General features: G+C 35.2%; 1 protein-coding gene across 2 annotated transcripts in view; it reads right to left on the bottom strand.

Moving 5' to 3' along the window:
- The window catches only part of PTPN4 (protein tyrosine phosphatase non-receptor type 4), a 183,759-nt gene that overhangs the window by 14,315 nt on the left and 154,151 nt on the right, over positions 1-15,293 (bottom strand). For both annotated transcript variants that reach the window (XM_045559157.1, XM_045559158.1), the window contains 6 exons: positions 15,064-15,147; positions 14,914-14,970; positions 8,672-8,828; positions 4,470-4,636; positions 3,352-3,442; positions 3,039-3,100 (listed from right to left, as the gene is read on the bottom strand). In XM_045559157.1, the coding sequence (XP_045415113.1) occupies positions 3,039-3,100; positions 3,352-3,442; positions 4,470-4,636; positions 8,672-8,828; positions 14,914-14,970; positions 15,064-15,147 (618 nt within the window). The remainder of the gene's footprint in view (positions 1-3,038; positions 3,101-3,351; positions 3,443-4,469; positions 4,637-8,671; positions 8,829-14,913; positions 14,971-15,063; positions 15,148-15,293) is intronic.

Below are 15,293 nucleotides of genomic sequence, written 5' to 3'. Positions count from 1 at the left end.
CGCCTGGCTAATTTTTCTATTTTTAGTAGAGACAGGGTCTCGCTCTTGCTCAGGCTGGTCTCAAACTCCTGAGCTCAATCAATCCTCCCGTCTCGGCCTCCCAAAATGCTAGGATTATAGGCGTGAGCCACCATGCCTGGCCTCTCTTTCAGAGTATTCTATACACAACACACAAATATACATGCAAAACTATTTTCCCATTTTTCGTAAAACTATTATTAAAAAGTGGTAGCATACTATAATGTTGTTATGCATATTATTTCTTTTTTTCACTTTATCTTTGAGATGTCAGATTAGTGTATGCAATTTTATTCTTTTTAAGGGCTCCACTGTATAAATATAACAAAATATTTCACGCACATTTAAGTCTAATCTACTTGCTACCAGCAACAAAGCTAAACTGAATACTTTTGTAAACAACATTTTTGTACAAATATAGAACTATATCTGTATGGGCAATAGGAAGAAATGAGAATGCTGGATGAAAGTATATGTGCACTTAAAATTTTGACAGATGGTGCCAAATTGTTCTCCAAAGAGATTCTACCAATTTATACTTTCACCTATAATGTATGAGGAGTGCTTATTCTCCCATATTCTCTCATTAATAGAGCCATAATCCCTTATCCACAATTCTGAAACTGAACCTTAAGCTCTGAAATTCAAGGTTTTGTTTTGTTTTTATCTTTTGTAAACTTGACCAACCTGGGCTCATTTGACAGCACAGTCTGACCTGAACTGACCTAAGACTATTTATATGCTTCACTAGTTCCACTTAGTGGGACTATCTATAGTTTGCTGTTGCATATCAATATATTGACTACAGGGTACTTATTCCAGAGCTACATATTATAGTATGTTATAAGCACTGAATAACCTTTCAAAATTCTAAAAATTCTGAATCTCAAAGCATATTTGATCCATGGGTTCACATAAAGGATGTGGAACTGTATGTGGTACTATCAAATTTTTTGATCTTTCAATCTCATAGGTGAAACAGTAATTTCTTGCAGTTTTAACTTGCACTATTCTTTGTCATTAATTGAGTGTATTTTTCATTTACCTGTGTTTGACATTGTTATTTTTCTAAGTGTTATAATGGTATTGTGGTTTTGCTAAGGAAAAAAAAAAAAAAGTCCTTATCAGATGTACATTCCAAAGTAGCTTATCCTCAAGTCATAGGTTTGCAATTTTGACTATTTGCTAAAATTTATTCATGACCCTAAAATAATCGCAGGGCTTTCTTGGTCATTTGTAGACATGCTCAGAGTATTGCAAAATTGAGTCACCTGAAAACATGCATGTTGGCAGCTGAGATTGAACATGGCAAATCTGTGTCTTTTTGTTTCAGCACTCATACTGTAAATAAATGCCCTTTTTGCATTCTATATAGTGCTACATTTTTTGCATTTTTGTGCTTTTTCTTTGTGATTTTGCTATTTAAAATGGTCCCTAAGTGAAGTGTTGAAGTGCTATCTAATGTTCCTAAGGGCAAGGCGGCTATGATATATACCTCACAGAGAAAATATGTGTGTTAGATAAGCTTCCTTCAGGCGTGCTTTACAGTGCTGTTGGCTTTGAGTTCAATGTTAATTCATCAACAATATATATTAAACATGGTGACTTTAAACATAAACAAGGTTATATATTGATCAGCTGACAAAAATGTTGTGACTAGATGGCTTGTAGGAACCTAGCCCTATATTTCTCTGAGGTAATGATTCAATAGTCTCTAATTCAGTGTTCAAAAAGACTTTAACTGTATTTACAAATAAATGATATATCTGGACTTAAAAAATAATTGGGGGAGGGCAGTATTTAGATGAAACAAGATTGGTCATTTGTTGTTAGCTCTTAAAGCTGGGTAACAGTTACATGGAGCTGTTTTCTCTACTTCTGTATAGATTTTAAAATGGCCATAAAATTTAAAATGTCATTTGCATTTCCTTTTCTAAGAATTATTTTATTTTTAATTCAGAATACTATGGGGGTATGAACTTTTTGGTTGCATAACTTGCTTTTGTACCATTTGAATTGAAGTTATAAGTGTGCCTATCCCCCAGACAGTGTGCACTGTACACATTAGGTGTGAATTTACCCATCCCTTCCCTCCCCTCCCTCCTCTTCTATGAATTGTCTTTGCAGTCCATTATTTTCATTGGACTTCCTTTATTTTTCTCATTCATTTATAGAGCTTTTTGTATATTGAAGTAAGCCTTTTCTAGTATTTTAAAAATTCAGTTTGCCATTTGATTTTAGTACTTTTTAAGCATACCAAAAACTAAAAATTTTACATTGCCAAATTCATCAATCTCTTTTTTATAAATTAGACATGTTTCTAAGCTTAGAGAAACCTTCCCCCTCTGAGATTTTAAACAGTTCTCAAGTATTTCCTTCAAGTACTTCCATGATTCATTTTTAAAATTTATATCTTGATATATTTGGAATATATGTTGGCATCAAGAGTGAGTAGGTGAGGTATTTATAGATGAATTATATAATGTACAAATCTGCTTCAAAACAATCTGGATGTTTGGGGATATAGGTTAAATAAGATTGGTCACTGAAACTGAGTGATGTATACATGAAGGTTCATTTTACATTTTTGCTCTAATTTTATACATTTGAAATTTTCTATATTACAAAGTTAAGGAAAAAAAAAGTGATACTATTTCCCTCCCAAATTGGGAGGGGACCCCTCATTACAACGATATATTCTAGACAGTTAACCTAACCATCTCTTCACTGGATAGTCTATTTTATCTTAGTTATTTTAAAGGCCAATCCTACCATAAATAAAATTCTAGTATTTATTTCAGTCTAATTTTGAACTGGACTATTCCATTCCACTACTTCATCCATATAGTAATATGCCAGTACCAACCTACTTTCTTTAGTATTATTTTGATAATATTTTTCAATGTCTGGAAGTTTTAATATTCTATCAAGCTTATGCTTGTAACAAAAAGAAATGTATTTCAAAGTTTATAATGGCCCCTATTATTCCAAATGACAAAGGCATAATAAAATAAACTTACATTTATATAGTTTGCATTGATGTAGTCTTCATTACCTTTTAAAATGACCCGTGTAGCATCATCTGGAAAAAATTTAAGAGAAACAATGTGTTAATAAAGTTATGTTAAAAAGATTAAACTTGGCTGGGCGTGGTGGATCATGCCTGTAATCCTAGCAGTCTGGGAGGCTGAGGCAGGAGGATTGCTTGACCCCAGGAGTTTGAGGTTGCTGTGAACTAGGCTAACGCCACTGCACTCTAGCCTGGGCAACAGTGAGACTCTATCTCAAAAAAAGGGAGAAAGATTAAACTTTATAGAGACCATAGATACTTACAAGGCGAGATATCTCTGTATCTATTTTTGGAAATGTTCTGAGGTAATTTGGCACAAGACATTGTCATTCCAGGTTTTTTCCGATAAAGTTGCTAAAAAAAAAAAAAGTACAAGTCCAACAAGCCATCATCAACAATTTCTGTTTTGTTTTTCAGACATGTTTTTATACTAACAGAAACAAGTTTTTTCCTTAGGATACACAGTCTACACAATTATGTACCTTAGGCTAGTAATGAACCAGATGTACAAAGCTGAGTTCTGTAGTTTTTGACATGAATTATATATCATATTTTGAGAAATGGAAAAAACAAGTAAAAACAATTTGGTTACAGCAGAAGTACCTAAAGTTTTGAATAGCAAATCTGCAGAAAACATTGAGCTTCCATTTAGTTTAGAAGTATTCACAGTACATGAACTAAGAACTTTTTAAAAGAAAAACCGACACATACCTCTAAATGTTTTATGGTTACAAACACTTACCTATAACATATAGTTCAGAGAATAAAATATTAATGATGGTCATTTTTAAAAACACAGTAAAAACCATTCAGTTTTATTAAATTACACAAGTAAAAAGTTCAGTCTAAATAGAGTATTTCAAAATCCACTCTATGCTCACTGGTCAAAATATGGATTCTAAATGCTCAAGAAGTATTCTTGTTCTTCTAATACAATGATCTGAGGGTTTTGTTTTCTCTAGTCTTCAAGACTGCACTGACAAAAATTAGAGAAAGATTAAATATGACAAGGTATAAACTTTAAATACAAATAAAAGTTATTTTCCTTTAACTCAGGATTTTAAAGTCTATAATAGCCTATACTCATCTACTACCTTTAATAAAACAGCTATTTAATTATGAAAAAAATTTAGTTTGCTGACTTATGTGTAAAATTTCCCTATCCCTCTTTTTAAAACCAGACATCTACTTATATAACCATAGGTAATATTTTGGGAGCAATTTTTAAAACTTTGCATTTTAGAACTCTTTTCATGTCAAACATTTCTCAGAATACCATTTTAGTATATAAATTATAACGGATAGATTAGGCAGTTAAGAAACCATGAAACTAATTAGAAAATACAGGCAAATGCTTTGTATATACAATGATATTACTTACATCAAATTGTGTCAGGACTGTTCCAGTGATAAGTCCCTCAGCCAGCTGGATCATTGACTCCCGCAGGGAATGGTCATCCTGATGGACACTATCTAGTGGGGCTTTCTCAGGAATGTACTGGAAGTCTGGCTCATTTTCTAGCTTTTCTTCCACTACATCATATACAGCTAAAACAAAACAAAAACATACATGGAGATCTTAATGAATGATGATAGGAATTTACCAGTTACATTCTTTGTATCAGAAAAATAATTCATTTACGAAGAATTACATCAGGTCTGAGTCTGGTGCTACTATGTAAGGAGAAAGAATAGCTGTGGAGTTGATGGGCTTTGCTGTACCTTTGGGGAAAGAAGCGTTCTTGGCCATAGCTGAAAATGTCTATAACTTGAAAATACATTAAGAAAAAGAGGAGCTGCTAAGAAGCAGCTCTGAAAATACCTGCCCTTAATTTGTGGGACCTAGGGCAAGAGTATAAATCGAACCCTATATATGTCTAAATATGATAAGTTACCAAAACATTGAACACAGTGCTAAACAAAACATGGCACTATGCTTTTTACTTAATACATCTACAAAACAACCTAGGAGGCCAGATTTCAAATGAGACTTCTGGGCCAGAATTCATGGTCATGGTAGTATGAAGAAAGTCAGACCCTAAATCCTAGGACTGTAGCTTACCCTACTTCTTTTCCCACTCTTAGCTCTGGTCTTTAACATGGGAGCCTATAAACATACATGTAAATATTTCAGCCCACATGTAAGCTCTTTCTACACCTGCCTCTCTGCAAACTCCTGCCTCTTAGCCACTTTGCTGGCCTAGGGTACACATACCACGTGATGCACTCTCAGGAGAAGGGACCTGTGGAAAATGCCCACAACTGCCTAGGAAGTGGGCTCAAGGCTATTTGAACAGAGAAATGAGGATTGAAAAACGGGGTCTGGAAAGGAAGGCTAGGTTACAGCGCTGAAGAAGAGCCAGAGCAGGGCCTTCTAAAATATGGAGCAAAGGTACAGACTTCTTGTAGTCTTGTCCAGGAAGCCCTCAAATATGTAACATTTTTGAGAAAAATAAATCTCTGAAATGAAGAATGAAAAGACAAAGAGGTGTGACTGCATTTGGTTGATGAAATAAGAATTAAAGGGGAAAAGATCAGGAAAAAAAAAGTATATTCTTGGCAAACATAATCTTAAATTTTGATTAAGCACTTTTTTTTTTTTTTTGAGACAGAGTCTCACTCTGTTCCCCGGGCTAGAGTGCCGTGGCGTCAGCCTAGCTCACAGGAACCTCAAACTCCTGGGCTCAAGCAATCCTCCTGCCTCAGCCTCCCGAGTAGCTGGGACTACAGGCATGCACCACCATGCCCGGCTAATTTTTTTTTGTATATATTTCAGTTGTTTGGCTAATTGCTTTCTATTTTTAGTAGAGACGGGGTCTCGCTCTTGCTCAGGCTGGTCTCGAACTCCTGAGCTCAAACAATCTGCCCGCCTCGGCCTCCCAGAGTGCTAGGATTACAGGCGTGGCCACTGCGCCCGGTCAAGTACTTTTTTTAATTAAATTTTTTTGTGTCTGTAGAGACGAGGTCTTGCTATGTTGCCCAGGCTGGTCTCAAACACCTGGGCTAAAGCAATCCTCTTATCTTGGCCTCCCAAAGTGTTGAGATTACAGGTGTGAGCCACCGTGCCTGGCCTGATTATATGTTATCTTAAATAAGAATAGACATGAGATGCTAGGATTAATTGTTTAAAAAAAGAATGGACATGAGAGACCCACAATGAAAGCAGATAGAGGTCCTGGTCCAGATTTTGACTATAAAACAATGTTAGAAAGATCTTTTGTAAGAAGTAGGCCCTCTAGGTAGGTACGTTTCTTAGTTTAAAGTAAAAATGAGGCAATCTGGAATGAACAAAGGCCATGCCTTTCCCTTCATATGAACTTTTATTCATATTCTGGCTCTGAACCAGACATGAATCTCTAATTAGGTAACTGAATGTCTTGGTGCTGTAGTGTCTTCAACTGTAAAATGAGGATGATTCATCTCACTGGATGGCTCTGAGGATTAAATGAGAATATACAAAAGAGCCTAGGTGCACAGAAAACTTTTAATAACTATTAGCTGTTATTATTAAGTTCTTTAGGATCTATTATCAAGAGAAAACAGAATAAAATTGAAAGAATATTATTCCTGGTATAAAATCTGAAGTTTTATGTGACAGAAAATGACTGGCAATGATTACCTAAGTATCAGGTCTAAATGAACAAGCTCCTTGAAAAGTAAAAATAGAATGTTCTATTGAAGTCCTATTAATCTTCCTAGAAAGCCAATTCTAGACCATAAATGCAGAAGATCAATGAAAATGCTTATTTGTGAACAAGAAGAGTTTTTGTTTGTTTGTTTGTTTGTTTTTAAAGAGATAGGGTCTCGATTTGTTGCCTAGGCTTGAGTACAGTGGCACGACCACAGCTCATTACAACCTAGAATTCCTCTTGAGTAGCTACGGCTACAGGCACATGACATCACGCCTGGCTAATTTTTGAACATTATTTGTAAAGACAAGATCTCACTATGTTGCCTAGGCTGGTCTCAGAATCATGGCCTCAACCAATTGTCCCTCCTCAGCCTCCCTAAATGCTGGGATTTCAGGTGTGAACCACCACAGCAGCCTTTAAAAACAAACAAAAACTTTCTTGCAAAATTTTGCAGGGTTAGGTGTGGTGGCAATAGGTAGAAGTCTAATTACATTTTACTTTCCTATGTTACATATTCAACAAGTGATAACATGGTATTAAACAATAATTATTCTATGGCTGAAACTATGATCAACAGTAAACTGTTCTGAATAAAACAAGAATATGTCTAATTCTGGGAGATAGGCACATACAACTCTCTTCTTAGAGGAGACTGATAAAGTATTGAGGGAACTTGAAACAATGCCATACGAATACTGGCTGAAGGCTCTGGGACTGCTAAATAAACTGGAGAAGTGGAGGGAAGTTCCTGGTAAAATTAGCTGATGTCAAAAAACTGAAGGAAGAGGGTTTAAACTTACTCTACATAGCACAAAGTGATAGAATTAGGAACAACGTAACTGAAAGAAGATGGACTTTTAGTTCAATTTATAGTTCAAGTTATCCATAGATGGAATGAACTGCTTCAGGAGCCACTGAGTACTCTACATCGTTAAGATGTTCTTGAGGTTGTTGAAAAGGAAAATCATGCAATTAGCAAAGGAGCCAAAGCTTACGGTGTTTAAAGTTTCTCTAAAACCTGGGACTCTATGACTATGAATTAACAAGTCAGCTGTCCAGAGTGGGAGATGAAATGATTAGGCAGGTAGACATCTCTACTGAAAACATAGAAAGGATTTTTTTTTTTTTTTTTTTGAGACAGAGTCTCGCCCTGTTGCCCAGGCTAGAGTGCCATGGTGTCATCATAGCTCACAGCAACCTCAAACTCCTGGGCTCAAATGATCCTCCTGCCTCAGCCTCCCAAGTATCTGGGACTACAGGCACTTGCCACAACACCTGGCTAATGTTTTATTTCTATTTTTAGTTGGCCGGCTTATTTTTTCTATTTTTAATAGAGACAGGGGTCTTGCTCTTGATCAGGCTGGTTTCAAACTCCTGCCCTCAAGTGATCCTCCCGCCTTGGCCTCCCAGGGTGCTAGGATTATAGGCTTGAGCCACCATGCCCGGCCAACATAGACAGGATTTTTAAACAACTGTTCTAACTATAGCTTGTTATGGAGTTTTCCAAAGGTGGAAAAAGTTCAAATTTACTCATTCATTCAAAAAGTATTTGAGTACTTACTACTGCTACTAGGGCAATTGGGGGAAAAGGGAGGCCATTTTACCAATGGTAGTCAGGGGAGAAAAAGATTCTGAAGATGACACCTGAGCAGAGACCTGAATGAACTGAGGAATAAGTCATATAAAAATGAAGAAGAGTGCATTTGGCAGAGGATTGGGACATCTGAGGAACAGCAAGAAAGCTAGTATAGAATAGAGAAGAATGAACAAGGCTGCGTGGGAGGAAAGGTGGCCATGAAATTGGATTTTACTCCAAGTATGAATGGAAGCCATTATGCTTTGAGCAGCAAACTGACACAACTTATGTTTTAAGTTAGCACTCCAGCTGATGTGTCCAGTAATAAATTGTAATTAATTATGATAAATATCTAATGCTACATAGAGTACTTACCATTAGGTCGAACTAGAAGCATGAGTTCCCCAGAATGTCTCTCACAGCTAGCTTTAATAAACAGGACAACCTGATCATGAGTATGTTCTGCAATGTCCCGACCATTGATCAGAACAACTTGGTCCCCTTCATTCAATCGAGGGACACAGAGGTCAGCCTGTAATGTAATGCAGATAAGATTTAAAATTTGCATGCAGCTCTCTGAAAGTAAAGCACGGGAATTTATTTTTATAGACTCTAGAACAGAAGAATTAAACTGCATGTAAAAAAGTATCTATCCATTTATTCATTCATTTTTAAAAATGCAGAAACATAGCTATCCCATGAAGATTCTATTTTTTTCCTCTTTCTTCATTCAACAATTTCTTTCTTGATGACCTATTATGTGCCTAGACATACAGAGAAGACTGATAATTTCAAGGTGCATACACACAGGCAGCCTTTGCTTTGCACTGTCTAGATACATACAAATTTCAGTTACCATGGGTTAGTTAAAACATTGCCACACTAGAAAAAAAAATTTTTTTCCCTGAGGCCACATGTTTTATTACGAACATAGAAAAAAAACTTCGAAAACAAAATGATCCTTTTTAATTTAATGAAAAATTTGTTAATTTTTATTGTTTTCTGTGCGTGAGTTGTATGCAACTTAAAAAATAGTTCAAGTGGCTCAAGGTAAAGAGAAATGTGAGTTATATATACTTCACAAGGCCCCAGGCTCAAAACTAGCATGAGTTAATTACAAGTCACATAGCACTTAACGTGTTAAATAACATCAGCCCCCCTGACAATGTGGTTGAAATTTTAGTTACCACAATGTATTAACTGTGAATAACTGCATAAAGTACAAACTTTGTTGCTATGCCTTCAGTAGAAAAATCGTTACATAAATGATAGAAACTCATCATTATCAGTGACCAATCACATCAGTTCTTTCAAAGTCTACTGTTGATTTGATGATGCACATTTGTTATTTAGTTTATGCACAGGCAGCAAAGCATGTAGTTTTGTCTCCCAGTGATAAACCCATATATAAAAATAAGAAATCTAAAGAAGAAATTGACCAGAAAAAGATGAAAGTGCAGCAAATAAACGAAAGGTGATTAATGCTAGAAGTGAAACTGAGTTTTACAAGAAACAGGTAACCATGGAAATGTTGATGATACTGCTGTTTGACGGACTACATATGTAGCCAAAGGAACTCTGTGAGATATTTCACAACACAGAAAGTTCAAAGGACAAAATGTTGGGAGTGGATCCAACCTAAGAGAGGATTATGACAACTTGCCAAGGCAAGAAAAGATGCTTACTTTGTACTGTTACAAAAATGACAAGAAGTTAGCAAGCACTGTTCAAACTACTTGTGATAAGTTTTCACAAGGAAATAAAACATGTTAATGCTCAATATTTCGAATTATAGGATACTAAATCAATATTAGTTTTACTATTTTTCATTTCTTTCTACCTTTATAAGAAACAGAGAGATTTTGATGTTTTGATGAAATATTTAAAGGTCATGGGAACAACCATAAATTTTCCCACTGATCAAGATCACTGCATTTCTTTTTTTTTTTTTTGTGACACACTCTCACTCTGTTGCCCAGGCTAGAGTGCTGTGACATCAGCCTTGCTCACAGCAATCTCAAACTCCTGGGCTCAAGCAATCCTACTGCCTCAGCCTCCCGAGTAGCTGCGACTACAGGCATGTGCCACCATGCCCAGCTAATTTTTTCTATATATTTTTTAGTTGTCCAGCTAATTTCCTTCTATTTTTTTTTTTAGTAGAGATGGGGTCTTGCTCTTGCTCAGGCTGGTCTTGAACTCCTGAACTCAATCTGCCCCCCTTGGCTTCCCAGAGTGCTAGGATTACAGGCGGGAGCCACCGCGCCCGGCCCATGATTTCTTCTTGAGTGTTCATTTTTACCATCCTGCACTACTGTGCAAAGTGAGGACCATCTGCACTTTATTAAGAAACAAAACAGTAATTAAGGTAAAAGAGAGAGAAAAAAATTGAAATATGGACAGTGCGTTCTGGGAACAAAGCAATGAAAATATGTGAGAATCAAGTTTGAACAATGATAGGCCAGATAGAGAAGGAAATAGTGCGGTTGAATCTTACAAAAAAGTGAAATTCTTGTGGCAAAGGCATGATAGAAAGGAAAGCACAGCTACTCAAATTCATTATAAATGCAAAGTCAATAAAATCCAACAAAGTATTGTCATTAGTTGAAAGGGTACTGGTCTAGAAGCCAAGTTTTTCCTGTGCTGCTTAAGAAATGTGTGATCATGGACACCTGAAACAGTGAAAATGGAACAGATACCTGCCCTATTATTTCAGAGTTGTTTGTGAAGATAAAAATGAGATAATTCGACTCAAAGCTTTAAAATCTAAAATATTCAATTAGGGTTGTATCCATTCTCTTGAGTTGCTTATTTTTTCTACTCCTGTAGTGAAGTAGATGACAGACATTCATATACTCCCTCTGTGTACTACTGGTGTAATGCTTTTGTGCACCAATGTGGTTCAAAGTTTTTGTAAATGTCTTTGAGACATCTAAATATGGTGAATTGGGAGGTAATGATACTGGGGAAAAAGTAGCTGAAAGAGCTATCTTCTCACATTATTTTGTTGATAGTGCAGTTAGTGGAAGAGAAGAGGTGGTCTCTGTGTTAGAGAGGATAGCTATGAGTCTCTCTTACTATACCCATTATTGCTGAAGGAACTCTCATACTTAACCTGCCTTTTTTTGGGTATGTTATTTTTTTATTTGCATTTCATTCTGATCTGGAAAGTGTAGATAAACTGCATATTAAAATGAATTTTGTTGGAGCAACAGCTACTGGCTAAAAGATTATCAGATAGGAAGAGAAACATGGCCAGGTTGCAGTGATGCACGCCTGTAGTCCCAGCTACTCAGGAGGCTGAGGTAAGAGGATCACTTGAGCCCAGGAGTTTGAGGTTGCTGTGGAGCACACTTGTGAATAGCCACTATACTTCTGAGCAACATAGTGAGACCTTGTCTCTAAGAAAAAGTAGGGGGGAAAAAAAAGGAAGAGAAACATGACTTTAATTGGGAGTTATTTTATCCACTTCAGAAAGTGTCTAATATAAAAACGACATTAAAATATTTGAATCCCATACATATGTACAACTATTATGTATTCATAAAAATTAAAAAAAAATTTTCCCCAATTACCTAAAATTTGGTTTCCAATTTGAAGACTGTAGTCTCTAAATTAATGAAGTAATAGAAAAATGATAAATTCCTGTTGTTTTTATTTGTTCTAAATTCAGCCAATATTTGTGGGACATAGTTCTACGTGGCAGAAGGGGAAAATGACCAATAATCTGTATAGCTTAAAAAGAAAACTCATAGTCATAGAATTCCATTTGGAAATGAACCTGCCTATAGAATGTTCCCTGAACATTCTTGACTTAGTTGAAAACTATCCAAATTCATTGCTCGGAAAAAAATAAATATTTCTTTTGTGTTATTCACTATTACGACTGTCATACAAATAAAGAAAGGTGTATTATTTTTTCTAATTATAAGAGCAATGCATGCTCATTGTCATGATTCTGACAATTAAAAAAGGAATATAGAAGAAAGTGATAAATGCCAGTAATTCCATTATCCAGATGAAACACTGCTAACTTTTTGGGCATGTTTCTAGACTTTTTCTATGTACACAATTTACATTTTAATAAACCAAGTCAAATGTATATGAGGAATTATAACATTATCCCATAATACCATCTTATGGACATATTTCCATATTTATATAGAGTTAAATCATCATCCCAATAGCTGCAAAGCAACATATAATTTATTTCCCCAATTCTAATGATGTACATTTTTTTTTTCAATTTCAAACTATTATAAACCACACTACAATGAATATCTTTGTGTTAAGTAAGTATCCTTTGTTCCCTAGCCCAATTATTTCTTAGGGAAAATTCCTAAAAGTGAAATTGTTGGGTCAAAAGATATATAATTGATTTTTAAAAGTTTTAGTTTAAATTTTTATTTTCAGTAAAGTTATAAATCACAGTTTAAAGAGCTGAGATTGTAAAGAAACCATTTTTTTTTTTTGGAGACAGAGTCTCGCTCTGTTACCTGGGCTAGTGCAGCCTCGAACCCCTGGGCTCAAGCAATCCTCCTGCCTCAGCCTCCCAAGCAGCTAGGACTACAGGCGCTCGCCACCACACCTGGCTAATTTTTTGCTTCTATTTTTAGTTGGCTGGCTAATTTTTTCTATTTTTAGTAGAGACGGGGTCTCACTCTTGCTCAGGCTGGTCTTGAACTCCTGACTTCAAGTGAGCCTCCTGCCTCGACCTCCCAGAATGCTAGGATTACAGGTGTGAGCCACCACGCCCGGCCAGAAACCATTTCTTGTGCTTCTCTCTACTATATCCCCGTCTCTAGAGGCAACTTCTTTCAACATCTTTTTGTATTTACCTCTGTATCTCTAAATAACATCTCCCTTTTGTTTTTGTTTTCTATTTTAGACATTAACTTTGTATATGATAGATGAGAATTTTGCAGTCTTTGCTCTCCTTATCTGCAGTCCCAAATATATACATACTTTCCATTAAATATACATTAAATAATTTTGGGTTATTTCTACCATCTTTGTCTCCATCCTTGATATGCACAGTATGTCTCTGGAAGTCAGTTTAGACACGGTATGTATGTGTATGTATGTAATACATATGTATAGGTATGTATGCATGTCCTTTCCCCCAACCACAACTGACTTTTTTCAAATGAGGACATCTAATCTAAGTTGGATCTATTAAGGGTTTACTTCCCAGGAGTTTATAATTTAGACTGAGAGGTTTAGTCACTATAGGTTACTGTGCTGGTAAATATATAAATAGGGAAGTTATTAGTAGTCATTTCTTACCACACAAACTGAGGCTTAAGTAGCAGAAGATAGCTATACAATTTCTATTTAGTAGAGATTTATCAGTCACAATCTAACTTCAGTGTGTGTGGTGGTGATACCACAGGACTTGGCTTGAAGTTGTTACTAATTACACTGTTTTATTTAGTCTGGAGTGTTTTATCTGGAGAGGCTTGAGAGATAAAGCTGATTCAATGTACAAATTAATTTCCACTGAATGAGAAGAATGGAACAATCATATAAAAAGAAATAAAGGTGAAAAGCAGAGTCTTGATGATTTTTAAAGTTTCTTCTAGAGGTCTGACTGCATTCGTATCCTCAGGTTTTGTGTGACACCTCTATAGCTATCTGACATGTTTATGCTTACGGAAGCTATTTTGTGTTTATGCTTATGCCAGGGTATTCCTTGAGTACCCTGTTATTTGTAACCAACAAGGTCCTTAAAAACCAGAACCAAAACCACACAGCATGATATCCTTGATCAATCTCAACTGTGATTTTCAAACTAAATTTGAAAAGCACTGAAAAAACATAGCTGGCCTCTTTCTCTCAGGCTGCTGGCTCATACTTTTCCTAGGACAGAGAGACATTGAAATGATGAAGGGTATATGGAGACCATTTAGGTAAGAAAAATGAAATTAAACAGAATAGACAACAACATAAACAGGAATTTGAAAGCAATATCTGGTACATATAACAACAATAAAGATAATGTACCTACAATTAAGAATTTGTCCTATGATCAACAGAAAGTTCATGGTTGTTGAAGCTAAATGATAAGTAATAGGGGATTCATATAATGGGTAAATATAAGGTTTTCTCTACTTTTGTTTAGAATGTTCATAATAAAAAGTTTAAAAAATTGTCCTTATAGTATGATTTCCATTTAAAGTAAATTTCATGTTTGTATAGTGGTAAGAACAAAGAAAAAAAATAAATGACTTAAATAGAAAGTAAGCAAATATAATGTATTTAAGCTATTCTAAATGAAAAAATAAACAAGCAAACAAAAAAGCCCCCAAAACTCTACTTCTGTTTACATTTTTTAAAGGGGATTATTTTGATACAATCTGTTAACACTTTAGAAGCACTGAAAGTCATAAGTGGCTTCTTTATGAAAACAAAGCTTCAAAAAACAAGGATTTACTCTTCTTGACTGGGAATAAATAAAAACCAACTTCCTAGCAATTCAATAGATTCAGCTAATGACATGTAATACTTGACAAACTAAAAGAAATGATAAATTTCTTCCTTTATTTAAAGTAATAAAAAATGATAAAATAAGTACATATGCTTGGAAAACAGGATTTACTTGAAATATTTAGATAACTCACAGGTGTTCCTGGTGCTACCCGGGACACAATCACAGGCATCTTCTGATCATATCCTCCCTTAAAAAGATAGCAAGTCAAACATTAGTCAAATTTTACCAAAATAAGAACATCTGAATTTAAAAACTGAGTACAATGTAAATTCCAGGTTACCTTTACATTGAATCCAAACCTTCCATTTTCATCAGGTTTCATTCTGATTAGAACAAGATTATCATGTGGAATACCACCATTTGGCTTAAAAAGACAAAAAATAAATAACTTTTAGTTGTCTTCACTTAAAATCTATCCTTCAAGAATACATGAAGCATGTTTTTTGTATGATTTTATTATCTCTAGTATGTAAAGAATCATAATTCTAATCAAATTGTTAGCTCAGAAAA

Source organism: Lemur catta, chromosome 8, assembly GCF_020740605.2.
Source record: "Lemur catta isolate mLemCat1 chromosome 8, mLemCat1.pri, whole genome shotgun sequence".
Lineage (NCBI taxonomy): Eukaryota > Metazoa > Chordata > Mammalia > Primates > Lemuridae > Lemur > Lemur catta.
Note: the sequence above shows the minus strand (reverse complement) of the source record. Positions and strands in the feature narration are given on the sequence as shown.